This window comes from Blennius ocellaris, assembly GCF_963422515.1.
Source record: "Blennius ocellaris genome assembly, chromosome: 3".
NCBI classification, from domain to species: domain Eukaryota; kingdom Metazoa; phylum Chordata; class Actinopteri; order Blenniiformes; family Blenniidae; genus Blennius; species Blennius ocellaris.
Window position 1 is genome coordinate 12188868 of NC_137652.1, and position 25996 is coordinate 12214863.

Below are 25996 nucleotides of genomic sequence, written 5' to 3' on the forward strand. Positions count from 1 at the left end.
GCTTCCTGCTGAATGGGGCTGCCCAGTGTGTTGAAACTAAAGGGGTGCTGGTCCGCATCATCGACTACTCCCTCTCCAGGCTAGAAATCGGTCAGTTTGTTTTCCACCTCCTTCCTGGAGTTGCGCCGTTAAGAGAGCCGTTTCTCCTGAGTTTTAACACGTCAAGTCCCACCGTCGTACTCGTTTTCTCCCCCCCCCCAGATAATCTGACCGTGTCCTGTGACATCTCAAACGACGAACAGCTTTTCCTGGGCCAGGGTGACTATCAGTTTGACATCTACCGTCTGATGAGACGGGAGAACGGGTCAGTATATTAAATGTGTCATGCAGAGTTCAGTCAATTGCATGTAAAGACAATTTTTTTTCTGTCCTATTAATATAACCATTCGCTATAAAGTGTAGCTCCATAACATGGATCAGAGCACATCCACACACTTTTTCTGAGACTATGGATAGTTGTTTCCCTGACACATCTTTACTGGCTGACACGTCGGCCGTTTCTTACATTCTGCACTTGGTGTGGTCCGCTACAATAATTCAGCGTAGCACCGTGGGTGTTTATAATGTGCCGTATTTGGTACCAGAATGCTAAATGATTTGGAAAACATTTCACACGTTAAGCTAATTGAAGATTTTCATTTTCATAATTGAAGATTCTCATTTGAATGAGTTGACGTTTAAGACCGCAGACCGTGACACACAAGCTCTATGGCTATTGTGCAGCTTACATACATGAACTGGATCAGACAAGCTTGCTGGGTGAATTAACTCTAAACCAACCCTCTCACTTTCAGGCAATCAAGATTCCTTTTTTTCCCTTTTTTTTTTTTTTTTTAATTAATTAATTATTTTTTTAGATACGTTATCACATACAACAGGAGGTAGAGTGTGGAGGATTACAGAGCCAAGATAGCACAATAAATGCACCGTTTAGATTTTGACGTCATTTTTTAATTTGTTGTCTTGGAAAAGCTTCGGAAAGCTTTTTATTCCTTCTCCCCCTATACAGCTTTAATCAGATGTTTGAATAATTAATGGTCTGTTTGATGGCTCCTGTAGATATTGAGTTTCGCATTTTCTTTGTAGCTCATTGAGACACGTTTCACAATATTTTGTGAAATACATTTATTCATCTTTGTGAGGTTTTTTTTTTTTTTGCTTGTTTTTTCCTTAAACTCTGATCCTGCTCGTTTGCAGCATTAAACCAGCGTCTCGGGATTATCTGTCTTCCTCAGAAACAACTGGAGCAGCTACCACCCCCATACCAACGTGCTGTGGCTTCACTACCTGTGCTCCAAGCTGCTTTCCATGAAGTACCGGAGCTCCAGAGGAAGGGATGCCAAGGACGTGCAAAAGGAGCTCACTCGTTTCCATGACGACGTTCTCCAGTACGGCTCTGCCACAGAGGTGCTGCAAAGCTACCCCATGTTTCAGTAGTATGAGAGAGCGAGCGAGAGCTCACTGTTCCTGTATGACAAAGACACAGCGTGTATCTTGTGTCCTCTCATCGGAGCTTCCTGCACTCAGCAGCTGCCCGTCGACCTCATTCACCTCTGCGATGAAAAGACGCGTATTGATCCTCCTGTGTCTTCCTCAGTGGCGTGTGGGTTTGACCATCGCACCATAAATGTTGCATTTTATTTTTATTTTTTTTCCACTTGAGTATATGTTCAAATAAAATATTCATTCTGTTTTACTTCAGCTATTGGGTGAGGTTGGTAAGTAATAATTACACCTCACACCCTTTTCCCTCCATTTCTGCCGGAGCATAAAAAACCTTGTTCCATACCAAGATGTGTCCATGTGAATCGTCATTTTCTGTCAGAAGTGCTGGTTTATTTTGTGTGAACCTGACGAAGTGAAAGAAGTTGAATTCGCCAGTAGGCTATTACATCCCTGACTGACTGTTAAGAGAGAAGAAAGATCACAGTGAATAAAGTAGACAGAGACACAAAGTGTCATAGTGGTTATCAAGACGGCTTTTTGTTTCCTCTCACAGTCCAGTGGGGTCTGACTGGTGGATATGACGGTTTGCTGTCTTAATTATAAAAAAATACAAGGACTGGATCTCTGCAACTCCTCCAGAGTTACCTCAGGTCGATTACAGCCAACTAAAGTCTCGTACACCACAGCCAGGTCACCAGAGGGACAGACAAACACATTTACAGTGACTAATTAGCCTAAAATGTATGTTTGTGGACTCTGGGAGAAAAAATTCCTCATGCACAAAGCATCGATCATCTGTTTTTCATTGTTTTCAATTACTGCCATTACATTTCTGATCAATCCAGATGTAAAAATGTATTTCAATAAAATAATTTGTAGTTTCAGTCTCTGTTTATTTCTCTTTATCACAATTTATTCCCAAAAAATTACAAGAGAAAAAAAAACAACAAACATTTTAAACCTGGAAGTTTTTTTCTATGGCCAAAACTGTCCAGCCGCCTCATACTTTGAAATATGCAGCTCTTAATGTGAAGGTCAGTAGAGCTCAGGCTTTGTAATGGAAAAAAAGCCTTTAGTTCTCACTGAAATCCTCTATGCAGATTTCCCTGACACCTGACACACATTTGTGTCGTGGCATCAATCTCCAGAAGAGAAACACTTACAAAAACAAAATATTTTATTCAATTTCTTCAGTAAGGATATTATACATTTTTGCATTGAAACAAGCTTCATTTTGGTATGGTGACTTGTGTGTGTCCATTTTTGAAGTGGATCTTGATTGAATATGTTGAATGCTTCCATACTCAAAGAGACACTTGTTGGTTGTTGATTTCCAGAAATGTACAATTTGCCTTTGAATAACTGTGATGACACTGGAGCAACGATAGAAAAGGAAGACTGCCTTTAGAAAAGAAAAGGGGGGGGGGGGGGGAAATGATATGGAGACATTCGAAACTATACAAACAAGATCCGGCAGGCCTATGTTTGGAGAAGAGGTCAGGCATGTGTTCGAGAAGCACTTTTTGGTTGAGCTTTGAGGCAATGATTGAGATGGCCTTGCTGGTGATGTGTGTGTGTAAGTGTGTGTGTGTGTGTGTGTGTAAAGGTAAGTTTTGAGTGTCTGTATCAGTCGGGAGCAAAAAGACGTGTAAAAGAAGCAATGAACTGTATATGGGATGTATTTGCAGCTGCTCTGTGTGTGTGTGTGTGTGCGTGCTTGTGCTCAGAAGGAGAAGTATTTGGTGAACCACTCCTGCTTCAGCCCTTCGGTCCCCCTCGGCTCCAGGTACGGGCCCCTGCAACACACAAGACAAGCAAAAATTTAGCAGAAATCAACATCAAAGGCTAAAGAAAATTAATTAGCGTGTAAGTCGTGAAAAATAACCTCCCAACCAAAAGCGACTTTGAGCGATTGAAACCTGCTTATTTTAGAAAAAACCTCATCTACTGTGTGCAGTAAAAGTACGTTTCCGTGTGTTTCATCTGACTGCTGCCTGTTTGACGAGGTTAACATTATTACATCACCTGATCTCAGGCGTTCTTCATGTTCCGATTCACGTGTCTAAAAATAGTGAAAGAAGCTTTAAAAATGTGTCATTTTTGAACACCGCCTACCTTTTTTTATACGTCTGACTCCCGCTCTTTCACTGACATCATCCATTTTGCAACTCGCCCGTTCGTGATGATGTCTCACATGAGTTTTTCTCATTATGCTTCACGTCTAATCCTCAGGAGAACAGAATCCGATGTGCATCTATTGACATTAACATCACAGCTTGGAGGAGGGGATTGGTTTGAAAAGGTGCCACAAACCGATAAGAGCTGAATTCCTCCTTTATTTGTGGGGTTTGATCTTTGCTGTGCAGATTGCTGTCCTGCACCAAGTGAAAAGGCTGTTTCTAGCTCTCATATGACTTGACTTTTGACAATAACCGAGGTGAGTAAACTAAAAGCGTATTGTAAATTACTTTATTACAAAACTTTCAACCACAGTGAAGACACTCATTAATTCAAAACCAATAATGTGTAATGTTAGTGTACCTTTTATGACTATAAATTATCCCAGCATGCGTCATACTTTATTGTGACTTTGAAAAGTTTGACCTTTTTAAACTCTGAAAGCCCTGAAATAGATATTAATTCACTGTAATTTCCTTTGTTTTTTTGTATTTAACTGAAAATCAAACTGAAACAAAAAAAAAAAAGTATGACCATTATTTGATTTGTTTTACCTTTTTATGATGAGATTATTATATGAAACCCACTTTCTATGTTTCTGATTTGCACTGGGTTTTTTTTTATATATAGTATATATATATATATATATATATATAAACATATTTCTTTGGTCTTAATGACATTTATATTCTGTTCTTAAGAAGGCAGCTGAAATAGCAGCGTTGCGGTTTAAAATGTCGCCATGTCACAATAATAAAACATTTGTACCTGATTGACTGGGCCTGCAGGTGTGCATGTGGGTCCTGGCAGGAGGGCGACACGTATCGGATGCCCGTCTGGGGGGAGGGGCAGACGGGGAGGGGGGCAGTCGGGCGCCGGCGTCGGGGGGATGCAGGAGGTCCGGGACCGGGTGGAGCGGGGGACGGAGGGGGAGGACTGCTGGCTGAGGGAGAGCGAGGTGTGCTTGTGCGGGGAGGGAGGAGGTGGAGTAGTGGGGGAGGTCTGCGGGTGGGGGGTGGACGGGTGGGGCAGGGTGGAGGAGGAGTGCTGATGGACGGAGGTGGAAGAGGACGATGAGGAGGAGGAGTGGGCCAGGAAGATGCTCCTGTCGTAGGTACCGGCGCTGGATGTGCTGGTGACACGAGCGGCGACTCCACACCCTTCCTCTGCGAGGAGAAACAAAGACCACCTCACTTAGAGACATTAACCAGAGTACGGCAGTGGGAATTGCTCCTCGTACATCGAAAGAAATGTGTTTTTTTTATTTGTTGACCACTTCTCATATTGTGCTGGTCTTCAGGGTGTCTTTGATATTCTTTCACAGTAAATTCAGTTTGAGACCATGGTGGCATATTGAACTTCTCATCGGAGTCAGGTTCATCCCAGACTCATCCTGTCTCTGAAGGTTTGCATGTTCGCCCCCTGTGTGTTTTCTCTGGCTTTCTTCCACAGCCCAACCACATACGCCTCGTTTGCTTCTTTTCAGACACAAGCACAACCGTCTCCAGAACTCAAATCTTCACACACACACATACGAGTCTGAATGTGATGGGAGTAAAAAAACAAAACAAAAACGAGTGCGGTGGCCGTCGCTCCACCGGGCGGGGACGACCTCGGCCACTTCACAGCCCCGTGCCGCAGAGACAGACGCTGGCTCGGGGCCCAAGCGAGCCCTTCTGGCTGGACGGAGGCTCGTTTTGATGAATGCATTATGTGCATGACTCGCACAGACAGACTCACCCTCATGGTTGGCGTGACGCTCCCGGGGCGGGACTTGCTGTCACGGAGCCCGAGGGTGCTGCTGTCCCCGGCCACGGGAGGGTGGAGCTGCAGCTGATGCCTCTCCTCCTGGAGGGAAGGTGGACGAGGAAGGACTTTCAGCGGCCGCGTTCGCAAGTGGCGTTCTTGTGGTGTTCGCGTTGTGTCCGGAGGGCGTACATGTTTGCTGAGCCGCCTCATGCCGCACAGATGGCAGGCGCAGCGCCCCGTCGGAGGACTGTTTTATTTTCTCCTACACGTCCAGGACCACCCATGATTAATGAGGACATCGGTCCACTTATGCTGAATCTGAACAGTTGCCGGGTATTCTGTGTGAAATGAACTTTTATGCAGCCAAAAATTTCACATGCAATATTTGCACACAAAACGTCTCCTTTTTCTGATCTCGAGAATTCTTCAAACTATCCGGGGTTTTTTTTTCGAACCACTAAATCTCTCAATGTGGAAGAGATGATTAGATTTATGGAAAGAATAAACATCTCCTGATTAACTCCTCTGACATAAACTAAATCATTCAAATACAAAATGTGTCATTTTGTGTCAGGTTTGCAAAGTTGCCAATGAGTGCAGTCTGAATGTACTTAAACCTTTTAAAAAATCTTTGAAAGTATTCATAAACACATCCAACTGAGATGTCAAATGGTTGAAAACTGAGACTTAATGTATCCAATGTGCGTTCATAACTCTTTCATAAATAAATAAAATCAAAAAGTACTTTAATCTATTTTAATTTTCACCGTCTTTGAGAGTCAGTTTGAAAATAAAAGTCCTCCCAATATTCACATTCTACTTTGTGTAGAGTGTACAAGGTTTGATGAAGGCTTAAGCACTACATGCATGTTATTTTGCTTCTGTTAGGAGCAATCCTTCAATCCATGCATCCTGCAAGTAGATCCCCTTCCACATCTGTGTGCTCGCAATATCATGGTTTCAAGCACACTTTTTTTTTTTTTTTTAATATATGCACAAGCCTTTAGTAGCTCAGACCCTTAATGGTGACAATGCGAAACGTCAAACACATGCTACAATTCTGTGTTACTTCATTTCTAAATGAACGGAAGATTTTTCAAGTTGCATAGTTGTATAATCACAGTGTTTGTTATTTCATTGAAAGAATGTCTCTGATCAGCTGCTCCCTTTGACAGGAGTCGCCACCACAAATGGCCACGATTTCCATCACAGATTTGGCAGGTCTTTATGCCAGATTTTTTTTCCCACTATCGTTCAGAAAATGAAAGTAAATCAATTATACATCATGCATCAAATAATTGTTAAAATGTTTATTTTCTCTTTTTCAATATTCTGTGGGCAGTATGTGTTTGGAAAGTAATTATGTAATAAAAATAATTTGTACATTCTACATAAATATTAAACAATGTCGTACTTTTAGTTTAATTGCTGGTTTTGATGTTTGTTTGTTTTTATAGAATGTTTAGGAAGACGTAAGACTAAGAGCAAAGTCAGTGTTTTTCCCCCTTCAAAAATAAATCTTGAACAAATCTAAAATATTTATCATTTGAAAATGATACTGTATTCTGACGAAGGCTGAATAAAGTAGGCCGAGTGATAGTCTTGGCATGGCTGTTGTACTATAAAAATAACAGAAGAGAGCAGAGCAGAAGGGCAAAAGCTCACTTGATCTTGATTTTCAGTATGAACACAGACCGTGAAAGCGGGGGCGTCACGATCCGTCTGACGTTTTGGGGTTTTAAGCAGGAGGTGTCAGAAAAGTTACCACAGGATAACTGCCTTGTGGCTGCCAAGCGTTCATAGCGACGTCGCTTTTTGATCCTTCGATGTCGGCTCTTCCTGTCATTGTGAAGCAGAATTCGCCAAGAATTCGCTCACCCACTGATAGGGAACGTGAGCCGGGTTTAGACCGTCGTGAGACAGGTTAGTTTTACCCCACTGATGATGTGTCGTTGCAATAGTCACATACTTCAACTGAAGTGGAAGTATGTTCAATCCGTCCATCCATCCATCTGCACTTTATACTTCACCAATTGACCTCACATGCATGTTGTTGGACTGTGAGAGGGAACCTGGAGGAAATCCATGCACACACAGGGAAAACATGCAAACTCCACCCACAAAGGTTTGGCCTGAGTCTGAGCTCACGGCCCTCTCGCTCCGAGGTGAAACGGTGGCTGTGGCATGTGTGTGTGTGTGTGTGTGTGTGTGTGTGTGTGTGTGTGTGTGTGTGTGTGCGTGTGTGTGCGCTTGCGTTCTCACCACTAATCGTTTGATGAGCTGGTCTCTCTCCGTCAGTCTCTCCTGCAGCCTCCCCAACTGCAGGTCATCGCAGCGAGGCTCCCTCCTCCGGCACCGCTCCTCCCGCTCACGCAGCCTGCAGTTAAACCAAAAACACAAACACACACACATCTTCCTCACACACCTGCACTCAGGTTCATTCGCAGCAACCTTTTTTTTTTTTCTCCGCCTTCAGCTTTTGTACTATCCTCTGCGTCTATCCTCTACTTACTCGTTCTCCAGAGCCACGATTCGAGCCTGCAGGTGAGTCTGAGCACTGCTGTACTCAGACACCAAACTCTGCATCTCCCTCTTGTGCTCCCTCTTGATCTCCTCCACCTCCTCTCTCCTCTTCTCCTCCTCCCTCTCTTTCCTCTTCTCTTCATCCACCTCCTCCTCTTTTATGTCCTCGTCTTTCCTCTCCTCCCAGTGCTTCTGCGACTCCTCCAGCTTCTCCATCTCCACCCGCAGTTTCTCCACCTCCTCCTTCAGACGTTGTGCTTCTTCTTCCAGCTGTGCGTCTCTCTTCTTCCTGATTTCTGTGCTCTCTTCTTCTTTCTCTGCGACCTCAGAGTTCTTCTGCACTGACCTGGGGTACAGCAAAACGTGCGAGAGAAAGGTGGAATTAATGGCCCCGTTCGTACTTTGAATGTGCAACTTGCCAACATGATTCATTGAAAAGGTTTCTGCAAACAACCTTATTATGAATCTACTGATACTCAATATCTAATGTGATTCTTAGGTTACCATTGCAGGTCGTCAACATGTTCTTCTCTGCACTCCTCTATGAACTGATGAACAAGGTAAATGCAAATTTAGCTGATTTAATAGTTTTTTTTGTCATGAGTTTTTTTTTCTTTTTTCTCACACTATTGAGGTAAACATGAATTAATAAATGTGAAGCGATATGATTTTAGAAAAACTAACCACCCCCCCCCCCCCCCCCCCCCCCATCAGCACTATTAACACAAACAATTTTAGGTTTTGGGGTTTTTGGAGCCGGCTGAAATCAATCCCAGGAAACTAGGTGAAAAGCACTTTGAATATCCTTTGGTCTTTTTAAGTAATTTGTAAGCAAATATGACAAAACTTTTATAATTTCCAGATTCTATTTTTTTCTCCACCCAAGAACAGTAAATATGTTCCCCTCAGCCCTGAGAAACTGTCGTTGCCATTCTTTCTTTCTGACGTGTATCAAGCACAGTTTGAAAATAATAGCTGACTCTAACGGAGTAATTAAGGTTGAAAGAACTCGCTAGTTCTCCCCACCGTTCTTTTAATTGCTTCTTCAGTGCCACATTTTCTCTCTGCAGTTCCAGCATGGCGCAGCGACTCTCGTCCAGCTGTCGCTCAAACACCTGATACTGGTTCTGCTGCTTCAGGTCCTTCAGACGCACGGAAACAGAAAATATACACCGTGAGCATATTCGTCACCTTTAGGATACAAAAACAAGACTTTTTTTTTTTTTTTAATAATCGGTTCTGCTACATACAGAAACCGCTGCAAGGATTTGCATGCATGCACACGGACAGAGTAGAGGCCGTAAAACACAGATAGAGAGATTCATCGGGTTGTGCTTATGTGTGCATCTCTGTTTGTGCGCCCACTGGGAATTGTTGTTATTCTTGAACGCCCGCGCGTGTCACCTGTTGCAGGGCCATCATCTGTGTGTGTGCTTGTAGTTGAGCTTGTAGGTCCTCTATCTGCTGCATGTGTCTTTGGGTCATCTGTCTGCTCCATTCTGTGTGCTGCTGGGTCAACTCCGCACGCTGCTTATCTGATATCACACACAAAGACACACGTTCACAAATAAAACCAAATACAAAAACAAAATCAATTTGACCCACTATTACAGGTACTCCTCTGCTGTTGCCATGGTGAAGTGTATCCATGGCAATAGCAACTTCACTGTTGAATTTATAATCTCACTGTGTGTGTGTGTGTGTGTATGTGTGTGTGTGTGTGTGTGTGTGTGTGTGTGTGTGTGTGTGTGTGTGTGTGTGTGTGTGTGTGTGTGTGTGTGTGTGTGTGTGTGTGTGTGTGTGTGTGTTTCCCTATTCAATTAAATTCAACTTTATTTATATAGCACCAGATACAACATTTCAAGGTGCTTTTAGCAGAGGGGTGTTGAAACAGCCATAACTGTAAGTGTGTGTGTGTGTGTGTGTATGTGTGTGTGTGTGCGTGTGCTTGTGTGTGTGTGTGTGTGTGTTACCTAGCTCCAGGTGTGCATTGTCTGAAGTCTGTTCCTCTCAGACAGCAGATCTTCTTTCGCCTGTCGCTCCAGTGCTTGCAGCGCCATGGCGTGATTGTGCTTCTCGTCAGTCAAAGACTGGGTTTGTGGCTCCTCAAACACATTGACACACATCTCGTTCAAACCTGTTTGCGTTCACCCTCACTGAAAAGCATTACATTTCCTCTTCACTGCATTAAAGCTCTTCAATTATTCATCACCAGAGAAAACTCTGAAAAAAGTGCACGTTTGCGCTGCAGATGCACGCGCTTCTCGTGTGTTGTGTACCTGCAGCAAGTCCCTCAGTTTCTTGTTTATCTCTTTTGTATCTTGGACTTCTTTCCTCAACCTGTCAATTTCAGGATTGACGTGGCAATCGTCTCCCTGCCCCGCCTTCTTTTTCTCCGCCTGTGTGCGTGAACAATTGTGAACAGAGGATTTTAGCTCTTCATGTGCAGTCAGAGTAATCCTGGCATGATGAATTTGCAAACGTTATTTAATGGAGAGGACTCTTTTGTTTTGCAGTCTCAGGCAGCTTTCTTTAAATAAATTGAAAGTACAGACATCAGTGTAAACTCAGTGCACTCAATATGGAACTCATTAGAGGAGTACTTCAGCAATTTAATATTGCACTTACGTAACGTTGAATAATAATTGTTATTTTTTTGATAATTGTTTGTCTGCAATATGCTGACATATGGGCACTAATAGGAGTCCCATATTCTACAGTTAAATATGCCCTGAACGCGCATTTTAATGAACTCTTCATACTTGTAAATAGTAATATTATGCGCTGGAAAACTGAATATGTTGAGGTTTTGTTCTGGGAGAATAACATATTCAATAGTTTGCTCTGTCCATCCATTAGTGAATAGGTCCATCATGGCTTTAACACACCGAGACACACACACACACATATATCATACACGTATGGGAAATATTGAGCTACTAATGAGCATCCAATTGTTTGTGGCTTGCAGGGTTAAAGTTGTAGGTACGAGGGAAAACATGCATGCGCAAAGAAAACCGGCAAACTGCATCAAAATACTGACAAACTCGACCTGGACGTGAATCGAGATGAGAGCGCTAACCCCTATACGCACCATGTTATATAATTACATAACTCCCCTCATCATCACCCAGCATGGCCAAATTAGCCTACACAACTTACAATTTACATTCTATTTAGTTTTGTACATATCTTTTAAAACCCAAGTTTGAAAAAGCTGCAAAATAAAAGGTATTTTAGTTCAATCAAAGTTAAATAATAAGACAATTCTCAGTTGAATCAATGAAGCTCTGCACCACTGCAATCCTCAAAATCAAGCTGGTAGCTGCTGATTCAACATGTAACTAAATGCTGCCACATGAGTTTGACAGCTGCACCTGTTTTCTTTGCAGTGTGAACAATAAGGGAACACAGATATCCATTGTAAATGTGTCTTTTTTGTTTAATCGTGCCGTTTGTGAAATGGACTCACCAGTGACTGAAGCTGGCTCAGTTCAGTCTGCAGCTCGGATATCTGGGACTGCAGCTCCTGCTCTTTGTTCTGCCACCTCTGTTCACTCTCTGCCACGGCAGCGTTCATCTCGATCCTGAACTCTGCTCTCAGACGATCCTCACACTCTGCCCTGCAGGCAGGCATCGGGACGAGGGGGAAAACACCGTCGTCATACAGGCACACGCGGATTTCTTTCTGCTGCACTGTACTATCTAACCATTATGCATTTCAGAGACCTCCCTCCTCTTAATAACTTGATTATTGGATGATCAAAACTCTAGGAGCCCAGATACAAGTTTGAATATAAAAGCAGAGGTCCGTTTTCTGTGCCTGAAGCTGCTGAATATGCGGATTAACTCTAAGGCTAATGGATCTTTGCAAATGGTCAATGTTTGATTTAATTTGAATGAACGTACCAACAGCTCACGCATCATCTTTATTGATGATGCTTTATGCTTCTGTTCTGGTGACACATATTTTATGACATTAAAGAGTTTTCAAACTAAACTCCAAGTAACATAAGAAGGTTTTCTTCAGCCATAGCTTGAATGGCCGGCTCTGTTGCTGGGATCTTTCTCAGTGATCATCTAAGTGAAAGGCAGCAGGCGATTACAGACTTTGCAATGTAAGTCTAAGCCGTTGTGGCAGGTCCTCGCTGTGAGCCGCTACCTGATCCGATCCTCAGTGTGCCGCTGGCTCTGCTCGAGAAGACTCCGCTCTGTGTTCAGTCGGCTCTGCTCCAGGACTTTCTCCTCCAGACGATGCTTGTCGGCTCTCAGGGACGCTATCTCTCTCTGCTGCCGGTCCCTCTGTCTCTCGGCCTCCTCCTGAATCCGAGCCAGTCGACTCCGGCCCTGATGGAGTTCTTCCTCCAGGCGAGAGCACTGTGGTCCACATGGAGGCGCCGCTTCAGGAGGCACTTTTTCTTTCCTGTCTTTCTGCTGGACTGCCGACTCCAACCGACAGATCTGAGAACACAGAAGAAGGTTTCTCTGGTTTATTAAAAATAAAAGCTTTTCCTTGGTAAACGTGTTTCTTTTAGAAAATGCAAAATCCACTTATAGGATTTCATTTCTAACCTCACTTGTGGCATCCTGCAGTTTTATCCTCAGCTCCTCTCTTTCCTTTTCCAGCCGGCAACGTAGGTCCTCACCGGTCCTCCTCTCTTCATCCAAACGCACACACACCTTCAAAGAATTCATCCAAACCACGTTGGTTTTAGAGACGTTGCTGCCGTCTTCTTATTACTTGGCCTAATTAATAATCAGTCATTATGAACAGTGTGCATTTCAAGAAGGCTCAAAGGGCAGCCAATTATATGATGCTATCTCTTCATATTGCTACATTAACAGTGGGGTTCACAAAATCTCCATTAATCACGCTCCGTCAGTCTTTGCGGGGTGAGGACTCAAGCTCACTGGGGGATCACCAGATTAAAGTAGATCAAAGAAAGAGCGTTTGGCCTGCACACAAAAAACGATATTACTTCCACACATTCGCCCAATCTTTGTTTCTTCCTGTAAAACACTTCATCTGTACAAGTTCAAATGTTGAGATCCACTGTTTGAGATTAAAACGATGACCCCCGCCGAGGCACACGTTGTGTAAAGGGCCGCGTACAACAGCGTTGAATAAAATGTCCTCAATCTAATGTCACTTTTGTCTTGATCTAAGAACAAATGGGATAGCATAAATCTGAGAATTATGAGCAGAACATGTAGGGAGTTGGTGGCAAAACTCCTAGAAAAACATTGGATGCAACCAGAGTGCGTGGCACGTTGTTTAGTGTTGCTTGTCACCACAGATGCAGTCAAAGAGGGACAAACACAGATATTTGTGAATGTAACATGAATGTTGTTGAATTTGATTTGGGTTTTCCTGTAAGTTTCTTCTGATAATATATTCTTTTTGTCCTTCGCGGTCACCTGTGTAAGCTCATTTTTCATTATTTCATCTGAATGCTCCATGTTGTGCGGCGAATTATTTGTGTCATTGTTTAAAGGACTGATCAGTTTAAAGAAACGTGAACAATATTTACGACTAGATCAGAATGATGCAATTAAATTTTGGGTGTACAGTCCTGTTTTCTATAAATAAAGAATTCTCCATTCGAATGTTTTTGCAGCAACACACAAAATGCGCATCGCACAGACTCCATCACAGCTGCGTGACTGGATGAAAGACTCAGCTTGTCTCTGTATCGAAAATAATTACAAGCAAACTGGCTCTGAACCTAAAACTAAAATGATGATAATAATAATAATAATAATGCTTGCGTCATTCAGCTTCCAAAGATGAGCAGTAAGCTATTTTTACAGTTCTGCTACATGATTAAAAAACTGTGTCCATTTCATTACGGAGTGCGTCATTTCACTCCAACATCTGTCCGAGACATTTTGTTTGGTCTAAGTGTAAGATGAGCCTTTAACGGTGCAATTAAAACTTAAGTCACTAAACGTAAATGTAAACATTCTGACAGAAAGAATCCACTTTTTTTACTTCCCACCTTGTCCCAGTTTCTCTTGTGCAAAAAATGTAAGGACATTGTGTTTAGTAGATTATTTCTTTGTTGTTACAATGCTATTTGGCAATAAACCTAATACCATTGGAAAGCCTGTTTATTTCCCTTTTACTTTTTTCCGTAATTTGTGTTGGTGGGATGAGCAGAAGATCTGAATACATAGATTTCACCCACATAATATAACAAAAAAAAAACAAGTGTGCTTATTTTCCTGTGCGTACTTTAAGTGTTAATTACAATGAACTCCTTCCTTGTTTCCCTGAAAATGCTGACCTCTTGGTTGGTTTTCTTCTCTGAGCTCAGTGCTTCTTGGAGGCTGTTCAGCTCCGCTGCGTGTCTCCTCATCACCTCTTCAATCGCTTTCCGCACCTGCTCCTTCAGCCGCTTCCTGTCCTCCTCCGCCTTCTCCCCCAGCCTCTTCTTCTCCTCCTCCAGCTTCTGCTGTATATTCGCCCTCTCCGCCTCCACCTGCTCGATGTTCTTGTCCAGCTGGGATCGAACCCGGACCCTCTCCACGTCCAGCTCTTTGCGCTGCCGGTCAACCTCCTCCTCTTTTTCTCTCTTCAGATGCTCTCTGGCCTCCTCCACTTCTTTGTGCAGCACCTCCTTCTCCTCATTTATTTCCCTCCGCATTCTGTTCCGGTCCTTCTCAAACCTGTCCTTCTCTTGCTCCCTCTCCTTCTGGAGGCCTTCCCTTTCTCTTTCCATCTCCTTCTGCAGTTTGTCTCGTTCATCATCTGCGTGTTTCTGGATGCGACGCAGCTCCTCTGTTTGGGCTCTCACCATCTCTGAGCGCAAGCTGGACAAGGCCTCCGCGTGCTGGAAACACAGAGTATTCAAGCCATGACATCAACAACAAGGGTGTGAAGTCAAGGTTGAGCTTCCTCATTACTAGAAAAACAATAAAAGAATCACTAAATGTGGACATTTTCACAACGTATTTATTAATATTTACACTGCAATTGAGAAAGAATGTACATTGTTTATGGCTACTTATATCTTTTTGCTGCTTCTCTTTGCAGTTGAACTAAAACTAAGCCGTACGTTGCACTTGAACTGAACTGAGATCGAGTCTTTCTGATCCACAATATCTCTGCATCAGTGCCGCACCGGCATTTTTATCCACTCTGTATCTCGTGAGCCATACCTGACGTATCTGCCGGGCGTGGTCGTTGTTTCGGCCGCTGCTCTGCAGCTCCAGCTCTCTGTTTCTGCTCTGCAGGCGGCCCACCTGGCTTTTCAACTCCTCCAGCTCGGCGCACACACACACCTCACAGCCTCCACGATTCAGCAGCTCCTCTAAACAAGCACACGCGCACACACACACACACACACACACACACACATCAAACAATAGAATGAACATAAGTGCACGCACCACAGTACCTGCACAAGTATATTGATTATGCATAAGTGATGCAGAATGGACCTCCATTAGACAAATACTGACTCAGGAGGCCCCTAAACTGAGTCATTGTTTTGCAATGAATGAATTGAGGGCCTTTTTTTTGCTGACCGATGTGACTGTGTGTTGATGACACGCTGATGAAATTGTACACCTTTGTTGAGAATAAATAATCTGCGTTTGTTGCATTTTCTGTCAATATCATAATGGTGCGAGGCACAAACCTGTATAACGCAGAGTCTGAATGAATAATGGAAATGAACTGTGCATGGCTGAGTTCACTTTTTCAGGTGAATTTATTCCAGCAGACAAGAGAAGATAAGCGAGCAAGCAGACACAAAGTCAAAGTGTGGATGTGGCTTAAACTGCACTTCGAGTGTGTTTATATGAACGAATCCCAATGGAAGACCCTTCTGGTATCAAGGGCCCTTCCTTAAAAAGTCAACAATTTTATGATTAGACCCCCCGGTGAAAAATGTCTCGAGCGCACACGACCCCGAGTTGGACAAAGGGACACAGATGATGGCGGGAATAAACGAGATGACCAGATGAAGAACAAACTGCTACCTGCTCGGCTCTGCAGCTCGTCCTCCTGCAGCAGCAGCCTCTCCTTGGCCACCGCGAGCTCCTCCTCCGCCCGTTTGGCCATGCCCTCGGCTTCAGACACCCGCCTTCGATCCAGCTCCAGCTCCTCCTCGAGATCCTGACGACAAACCAGCGAGAACGGGAGGGAGTTTGGCGTGGGGGGGGGCAAAGCGAGGCGACAGATGCAGAGGAAGTATTGTGGGTTTACATGGGAGAGAATTTAAAAAAAAAAGAGAGAGAGAGAGGCCAAAACAAATTCGACACAGATATGTCGGAGGTAGAAAAAACACAAGCCAGACACACAGCGAGTGTTGGAGTTAAAAAGAAAGAAAGAAAAAAAAAAAAGATGGGTTGAAATGTGGTGAGTCAGGGAGCTATCGTGCCCAGTTGTGGGCCTTTAATGGTTTGCTGCGAGGGCTTATGTCAGCTCTGTGCCAGCTCTCATAGGGATTCTTAATGCTCATGCGTGAGGTGGTAATGGTGGTGGTGCTGCGAATCTATCCTGCTCAAACTGCTCATTAGCAGATAGCTGGCAGTGGGAGTAGCACTCAGTGAGGGCAGAGTGTGAATAGACAAGCAAGAGCCCCCCCCCCGCCTCTCTCTGTGCTTCTTCCCTCCCCGCATCCCTTCTTTCCCATCAACAAAATCATTAACTGGGCGCATCACAGATAGAGACGTTGTAATTTCTTTTTCCACTCCCTTGACACAGTACTGCCTCCCTTGTTTATGTTGAGTGAGGGGATGAGACATGAGCGTGTACCTGTATTCGCTCCTGCAGTTTCATTGTGCTTCTCTTGCTCTCAGCCAGCCTCTCCAGGTGACCTTCCACCTCTGCTTCGGCCCTCTTCACTCTCTCCCGGAGGGCGCTGTGCATTCCTTTCTTCTCCTCCTCCTCCCTCTCCTCCCACCTCTGCCGCTCTTCCCTCCACTCTGCCTCTATTTTTTTCCTCATGTCCTCTTTCTCTTCATTTAGATCGTGCAGTTTTTCCTCCCAGTGCTCCCGCTCGTCTTTCACAGCTCGCCTCTTCTCCTCCTCGGCTCGATCCCTCTCCTCCTTCAGCGACTGCACCGCCTCCGAAAGCGCTTTCACCCTTTCCAAATCCTCACGCTGCTCTGTTCTCCTCTCCTCCTCCTCCCGCTTTTTCTCCTCGTTCTCTTTCTGTCTCTCATCCTCTGTCTTCTGCTTCTCCTCATCAGCTTCTTTCTGCAGCTCCTCACATTTGGCGTCGGCTTCCATCGCGTGGCCCCTGGCCTTATCCAGCTCCCCGCCCAGTCTCAGGCTCTCCTCCTGGGCAACACTGATCTGGGCCTTGGCCTCCCGGAGCTCTTCTTCTGTGGCCTGGAGCTTCTTCTCATACTCTTTTCTCAGCTCTGCTTCAGTTACACGCTCCCTCTCTTCTGCCTGGATGCGGAAGAACTCAAAGTCTGCCTGCACCTGGAGGCACAGGGGGAAAGTTACACTCTGCAAATGCATAACAGTAAAAACACTCGTTCTTACAGAGTGTCCTTCGTATTGACGAAATCATTTTGTTTCCCTTTAGTTTAATCAAATGACTGTTAAAGAGACATTAGGCTGTCATATTATTTCACCTAACCCATGTCTGTCTGAGGATGTTGCGGAAACTGCAGAACCATGCAGTGAATAGCGCAACGCGGACAAAATATCTGAAAAATAAGGACAGATTGCAGTCACAACTGCCAATTAACTATAATGTTGTGACATTCAAAGAATCGTCGATATGCCTGCACCAGCCTGCACAGAGGGGATCAGATCGGCTGGAGACACGAATTCTCACTCTTTATTGCGTATCGGCGGTAATGAGTCAGCTGCGTGTTTGCTTGCAGTCAACTGCAGAGAATAAAAACAGAATGGGAGACATTGTCCTGACTCATTATATTTGTAGGACCTTTCCTAACAATAACAATGTATTTTGGCAGTGAAGGCACAATGATGACTTTGATTGGGAAATAATTTTCATTTGAAACTAAAGCCAAATGTTCACATTAACTGGACCTTTATATTCAACGTATAATACAGCCTAACTTTAGGCTCATGGCAGCACTTGGCATATTAGCACAAACATAGTGCATACAAAACATTTGTGTAATTTCAAGAAGCACACTGGAAGTACACAGTATTTAATGGATATTTATTTAAGAACAGATGGTTTATTTCTCTGACTGTGAGTTACAGAGCTGTCCTTCATTATGTGTTTATGCGCTCACATCCACTGTGGGTGACAGCGAGTGTCACAATTAACAAAAAAATACATGGATAATCACTTCATTTTACTTAAATATTTCACAACGTGAAAGATTGAAACGAGAGCGCTCAAGTCAAATGGTATCATTATAAACATCTCCACTCTCATTTACAGTTGAATTATCGGGAGAAACTCTGAATTTGTATGTTTGTATTTCCCCATTGTAGATTTTACTGCACTGCACTGCACTTTGACTATTTTTGCACCTCTGGTGCCTAAAAATATATAACCTACGACTGACCCCACTTCTCTGTCTGCCGCCTGTTTTGCAAAAAAAACACACTAATTGCATTCAGCTGTTAAAAGACGTTTCACACATTTTCAGGAGGGTGATTACAACTGTTTAATTGTAACGAACCCAAGTTGATGAAACCTGCTTCAAAACTACAGTAAAGTCTGTCAAGCTGACACAAAATCAAATTGCGGCCGACAGACCAAAAGTTTCAAAATGAAAGTTTAAGGGGGCATGTTGATTTTTTTATGTCTTACTTGTTAAGATGTCTTTTTCGCCCCAAAAGAGCTCATAAGAAAGTCATGTGGGTATTTATGATTCATGCAGATGTCTGATTGTGGTGAACTGCGCATACATTTTTAAGCCTCAGACTGCATAAAGTAACCGGCGAGCTGAGGTTGGCTGACTGTTGTAGGTCACATCAGGGACGCGTTTGATTTGGTGCTCCTGCTGGGGAGGTTATATGTTCAATACAGCGATACATCATGTCCTTGAATGTGGTGGGCTCATCTTGTAATGAGTCCGGTAAGAGTGCACACACACGCACACACACACACACACACACACACACACACACACACACACACACACACACACACACACACACACACACACACACACACACACACACACACACACACACACACACTCACAAACGTGAGGACTTGCCCCGTGCACACACCTGCGCTCCGACTCTCTGCTGCTCATCCAGAGACTCCTGCAGTTCGAGGAGGCGTGTCCTTAACACGGAACCATCCCCTTCGTGGCACGTCTCCATCAGAATGCGGTGCAGTTCATCATGGTGGGCGTGACTCAAGGCCTGCAGGGCTGCCTCCTGTTCCTCGTTCCTCATGTCAGAGAATAAATCACCTGCAGAGGATCAGCAAGAAGTGATTTAGCATTTAGCAGCTGTGCCTTTACCTTTTTTGCCTGTCATGACTTACACATGCAGAACAACTATTGTTTAGAAGTATGTTCTGATCAATTCATCTCAATTACTATATATTTTTCTGTAAAATTGACATTTAATACTTCCTAAATCTCAGTACACGGCGGAAATGTGCTTTTAAATAGCGTTTGCAAAATTCTGGGAACTCACGACGAAGTTGTGCGATGTTGAAACTGAAGTCAGGTGGTTCGTTAAGCTAAACTATTTAAAAGGCTCAATATACACTACTGCAAATGTTGCTCTGGATCATGAAATATGTGTCAACTTTTCCAATATTTTAACAGTATGTAAATACATAGAACATGATAGTGCATAGTGCTTGTTTTCATAAAATGGTTCAAAGCTTATTTCTTGACCAAGCTTTTGTTGTTGCCATGCAAGCTGCCCATTTCACAGTTTGCATACTCATGTATCAACAGGATTCCTCTATTTTGTTTTCATTTTCTCCGTGCATTCAATCCACAGAGGTGCATTTTAATTCCAGCCAATACCAATATTCATCCACAAACAGATGCTGTGGAGCCAACAATTTGAGCTGGCACCTTTACGATAACGAATATCAAACTGACTCCAGCATGCAAACACGCTAATACCCAAACACATTTCAGACTTTAAACTGCACCACTACTGTGAGCATAGTGCGAGTCGTGAGCTGGTAGAGTTCAGCTTTATGCAGCGATGTCCGCTGGCACGCAAGGCATCCATCTCCTGCCTCCCCATATAGAGTATGACGAACGTGAATATTGCTTTTTTTTTGCACCCTACTATTCACTTTACCCTCTACGCCATGTCGACAGTGTCATCATCTGCTCCTTGTGACCCTGACGTCTCACTTACCACCAGAGGTGTGTGTGTGTGTGTGTGTGTGTGTGTGTGTGTGTGTGTGTGTGTGTGTGTGTGTGTGTGTGTGTGTACACACACGGGCTCATATTTTACCCAGACGCCCTCTCTGTCTGCACATGCAGCTGGTACAGCACTGCTGGACATTCCCTGTGTGTGTGTGTGTGTGTGTGTGTGTGTGGTGGTGGGTGTGTGTGTGTGTGTGTGTGGTGTGTGTGTGTGTGTGGTGTGTGTGTGTGTGTGTGTGTGTGTGGTGTGGTTGTGTGTGTGTGTGTGTGACCACTCCTCTCAAAGCACTTACATGGACTCATCACCATCAATTTATCCATAAATCTGTTCAGAATGTCTTATAATCCAGTTCCTCATATATATTGTTTGATTTGACGTTCCCTCCAAATCCTGTCAGTCCGACACCGGGACGGTGTGTCACTCGAGATACTAAATCATATTGTGTAGCATGAACTTTGCCTTTTGAACCGTGACTCATGACTCAGAGGAATGACGGAGACTTTAAAATGAGAGCAGGCACTGGAGGGGGGGGGGGGGGGGGGGGGGGGGGGGGGGGGGGGGGGGGGGGGGGGGGGGGGGGGGGTGTGCGGGTTCCTGGCCGTCCTCTCTGGTCGGTATAAACGAGAGAGCGCGGCCGAAAATAGAACAGGACACAATTAAATGGACCTTTCTCCAAAACGGAGGATAAGTGTGGTCCTGAAGGGTCCCAATGCAGGAAGTCGAAGCTGGGTTGAGCATGATGGTGCAAAAAACATGCGGATGTTTCATCACAAAGCCACTTGTTTCATTCCAGACGTGTTGAAGCAGTACGTTGGTCCCGCCAAGACCGGGACTGTGCTGCTTCTGCTCTGACGTTTGTTCATGATGTAGACTTGGGACGTTTCCAGCGCAAAAGCGTGGAGGAAATGTCCGCTTGCTCGCCTGTTTGGCCGCTGCAACTTAAACTGCACCATCCGTTCCCAAGAGTTGGGGCAATAAGGACAAATTCCATTTTTTTAAGCTAATATTGCGACAACATCTTTGAAATGATTAATGGTGAATCATAAAACACTTATGCAGTTCATAGTTTGACAAATAAGCCTCTGTAATGGGACTCTGATGAGAACATTTGCATCTCCAGCGCAGCCTCTAAAACTCAAAAACAAAACAAAAGCAAAAAGGCAATACTTGTACTTACTGTAGCCTGAATGGTTCAGATTTTATATCATATTAGTTAAATACAAAGCACACACACCAATTATTATTTTTTTTTAATCAGACAGATACCCAAAACACACAAAGTAGGTTGACTACTATGAAACGTTGTCACCAGATGGCCAAAGAGTCACAAGATGACTCACAAAATGGAAATAAGAAAAATGAAGTCTTACACAGAAGCAACTCATTCCAGTTTGCTCTGACTTCTCGTCCAACACTCTCACGTCCCAGCAGAGGAAACCGGTTTTCTCCTGGCTTGTGACTTTCAGTATGAAGCTCGCATGTTCCCCTGCTTGTTAGTAGAAAAGAGTCTAAATATACCACAGTTGTGAAATTGTGATCGTCTGGGGTTTTTGGTTTTTTTTTTTAATCCTGGTGCTGACGATGGATCATAAAAATGGATCTTTCTCTCATCTTTTGTCAATTTTAGAGAGGTTACTGCTTGCATTCCTCTGAAACACGTCAGGGCTGATTCGAGGTGGGGGTTTTTTTCCAGCTGTTTACAGCTCCTCAACACAGCAAAGGAGACCAGCGATTACAGCTGTCATTTCATCTTAAGGCGCCACAAACTCAGGTCGACATCTCTACAACGGTGTTTTATGTTTCTCATTTAAAAAGTCATAATTATGAAAAAAAAATATATGTAACATGATGTCTTGGTTTGAGTTTTGGACACGGTTGACCTGATAGGAACTGAGAGACTAATGGTGGAATATAAATCTATTCAAACGGTTGAACCCATTTCATGCAAATTACGCAATCAAATATCGAGTGTACCGTCATAAAAATGACCAAAACTACACAATTTTCACATAATTTGCACTGTCCTCCAATACAATGTGTTATTTACAAAAAAAAAACACAAAATATGAGTTTCATTGGTTGCATATTTAAAAAAAGACAGTTATTTGTCTATAATGCTGATGTTAAAGCAACACATTTTTCTCATATTCTTAACATGACCGCATCAGTCAGTTTTGTTCATTGAGGAAAATGACTCAAGGGTCCAAACACTATGGTAATCATGCCTATATAAGAAACACGGTCACGTGCTTGATAAAGGATCAAAAATGTCCTACTTTCAACATAAACTCCTCACCCTAACTTTAGACAAATAGTCCATGTTGGGGTTTTTTTCTTCTTACATTTCGCTTCACCCAGCAACACAACCACACAGTTAAAGAAAACCGATGTCTTATAAACATCATACACAAAATGTGAAATACAATTATCAATCATTGCAAATTATGATGCTGTTGCTGTTAAAATTGCAACGACAAGATTGAACCCCCCCCCCCCCCCCCCTCACACTTTGATTCATCTCTTCAGGTGTAAATCTGAAGACCCCCCCCCCCCCCCCCCCCGGCCCGGCATCTCGATCGGGGAGTGGCGAGAGCCGCTTGCTACTGTAAATCCTGCCTCCAGATCCCCCATATTGATCCTGCCAGTCGATGATGTTATTCATGTAGCCTCACAAGTCCGTGACCCATGCTTATTGACAATAACTTCATAGTCAGCAAAGCATGAAATTAATATTCTGTCTACAGTGTGAAGAGGAGCCGAGACAGTAGGGGTGGTGCAGTCGAAATGGGAGTGAGATGTAGCCTGACTGGCTGGTGCACGGCGGAGAGGGTTCGGCGAAGAGACAAGTGAGCATGAACACACTTTTCTTTTACACCAGACCCTATCTACCCCACACAAATACCTCCACGTATATCAAAAAATGGCACTGAGAGTGAACTCGATCATTGCAAAGCAGGGAAACGGCCTCGGTGCACACGACAGTGTCAGTGTGGGTGTCAATATACACATATGGACACACTTTAATATGCTTGTGTTGATCTATATGAGGTCACGTCAAAGACGCCACTCTCTCTGTTATTCGTGTGGGCGTGCGCACGTCTGTTCACGCACACGCTTGTGTGAACACTCAACAACAGCTGGCCTGACATGGTCAGCTTTCTTTCTTCCCATTGGCTCGCTCTGCATGTAAACACAGTCCGAACGACGCGCGGCCGGTTATCTTTAGCAGCACCCATTCAGCCAAGGCGGGCCGCTCTCGCTCTCTCTCTCTCTCTCTGACAGCGAGAGGGGGTGGGAGGATGGAGGAAGCCGTTGGAAGGTCAAGCAGAAGTGAGGATGGGCGAGTGTGAGACCGAGGGAAGAGCACAGTCGAGGAGGTGTTTTAAGTACAATTGCGTAAGCGCGTCCGCAAACGCCTCCACGCGCACGCACGGACCCGAGTTATTAAAAATATAAGGTTACCACCGCTGACCCACTTTGCCACTTCCTCTCCACTTCACTACCCGCCCCAAAACACTCAATAAACCCCGTGTCACATGCCCAGCATCCAAAGCTCAGAGGAAATGGCTACACCAAATATTGGATTTGACGATACTTATATTTCAGCGGCGCTCTGGGGTTTGGATTTATTTACTGGGGTCCATCAAGGAGCTAAACCGGGGCTGGCATGGTGTGCTTAACGTTTCAGCAGACATGTCCACTCTTCAGAGTAGAGTTATTAGGATGCAGGGAGTATAGGGGTTGAGAGGTGGAAGGACAGAGCTGGAAAATGGTCCTAACGAGCACAGACACAAGTGCTGACCCGACATCTGTGTCATCTTGTCTGTGAGCGCCTGTGTGCACGCAACCACACACACACACCACAGCAGTATTGCACTGCATGCATGTATTCCTGGACACACACACACACACACACACACGTACAGGCTGCACAGAGGTGTACCCTTATGGGAGGATGGGAAGTGCACAGTCATCAGTAATTGTCATAGCTCAACAAGCGATGGGTCATGCCCTGCCTCTGTAAGCATTATTGCCAAGCACAGAGAGGGAGAATCCCCAACATAGAAACACTGGCTGTATATATTAAGAAGAAGAAGAAGAAGAAAAAAGCGTCAGATACAGATGCTGCTGCTCCTGCAGCTGTCAAGCACCCCTGCTTGCACACTGATAGGTGGGCATGCACATGGAGGGTGTTACACACCATATAGGTGTCCTAATCTTGAAGAAAAAAAGAAAGAAAAAGAAAAAAGTCACTATATTCTCTATTGTTGCCTCTATTGAGAAGAGGAATCAGCAACCACTGTGGGATTTGCAGCTTGTTTTTTTTTTTTCCTTCTTTTTCTGAACACTGTTAATTGGTACCTCTGGATGCAACCTTTCCTGTGATGGTCAAACAAAGGAGCATGATTCTGGGCTTTTGTGTTGTCTGATGAACTGCACGATATAATTATAGCATGTTCTAGGTCTAGATTGTGGTTCTAATTTCAATGCAATGCGAAGATGAGCAAATAGTGTGCATCAGCTTTGATTGCCGCTGGCTTTTTTTTTTTTTCCTTGGCACTCACATCAGTGTGTCTGCAGGCCTCCACCTATAAGCTCTCAGTGATCTAATGTCAGATAACTGTCAGTCACGGAGCCGACTGATCCAAGTTTCCCCCCCATCATTGCTGTCCAAGAAATATCCAAATGTGACCCCCCCCCCCCCCCCCCCCACAAGCATATCCATCCATAAAGAGTTTATTGAGTGGGTTTAATACAGATACACTTATCTTATAGTACCTCTCCTGGGCTGTGCATGCTTATTAATGGTGAAGGTTCCATGTGATGTTCACGTTTTCTTTATTTGCTGAGGTGTCGTTGTCACATAGTAACAGGATGTGCAGATAGTACAGCGTCCATCCTCAGATCAGATCCTCAGCCCGGCGGCGCACCGGGGCAGCAGGTTCTTACCTTAGTGAGCTGAGCGATCTTCTTGCACATCTTGCTGTGCATCTGGTAGTCGTACAGCTCCTGCTCGATGTTGGGGAACTCTGCCGCAGTCCCGTTAACGGCGGAGCCGGCCCAGGGGGCTGTGCAGCCTTGCCGGCGCCCGAAGCCATAATGAAACGCCCCCCAGGGAAACTTCCCGGAGCGGAGGGTCGTCGCGAATGATCCCGGATGAAAAGAATCCCACCGAAATCGCGTCAACTTTTTGTTCACTCGGGCATCTCATTCCTCTGTCGGCGCAGCCTCTCCGCGAACGGGCGTCCGGAGGGAATCCGCTGCTGAACGCTCGGTGGTGGTGGTGGTGGTGGATCGGCGGGGCTCTCCTCGTGCGCTCCGGTCGCTGCCCCCCTCCTCCTCCTCTCCTCCTGCGGTCCGCCCGGTGCCTCGCGGAGGTCACACCGCTGGAAGTCCATCGGGGACCGCGCTTCCTGCTGTCAACTGATTTTTTTTTTTCCTTCTTCTTTTTTTTCTATTCTAACGGCGAGCGCTGGAGGATGGGGGCATATAGTCCGACCACCTGTCTCACGGCAGGGGCGGAGAGGGGCCGGTGTATCCTATGGAACATTACCGGAGAGAGACGGCTCGAGAAGCGCACTGCTGCAGTGCCGCCCCGCCCCCGCCCCTACCGGCGCTGCTGTATCAATGCCCATCACCGTGCGGGGGGGAGGGAGGGAGGGGGAGAATGGGGGTGTGTGTGTGTGTGTGGGGGGGGGGGGGGTCTCTGGGGTCTAGTCGTGTGATTTTACTCCATCAGTCAGTTGTCGTAAACAGAATGACACAGAGGGCATATTACACGAGTCCTGCCCGTGGGCTTAA

The 25996-nt window shown here is 44.7% G+C and overlaps 1 protein-coding gene across 1 annotated transcript; it reads right to left on the bottom strand.

Annotated features, from left to right (window-relative positions):
* Nucleotides 1-3037: 3037 nt before the first annotated feature.
* Nucleotides 3038-25729, bottom strand: fam184b (family with sequence similarity 184 member B). The gene is given in 23 exon segments (XM_080520247.1): nucleotides 3038-3242; nucleotides 4393-4496; nucleotides 4498-4769; nucleotides 4772-4790; nucleotides 5365-5472; nucleotides 7636-7750; nucleotides 7886-8242; nucleotides 8923-9038; nucleotides 9301-9431; nucleotides 9870-9884; nucleotides 9887-10001; nucleotides 10176-10295; nucleotides 11369-11519; nucleotides 12059-12357; nucleotides 12469-12576; nucleotides 14184-14729; nucleotides 15058-15209; nucleotides 15883-16018; nucleotides 16661-17335; nucleotides 19079-19251; nucleotides 19254-19266; nucleotides 25145-25254; nucleotides 25257-25729. Coding segments are annotated over 23 exon segments (3945 nt in total). The 5' UTR covers nucleotides 25294-25729; the 3' UTR covers nucleotides 3038-3169.
* Nucleotides 25730-25996: the final 267 nt, after the last annotated feature.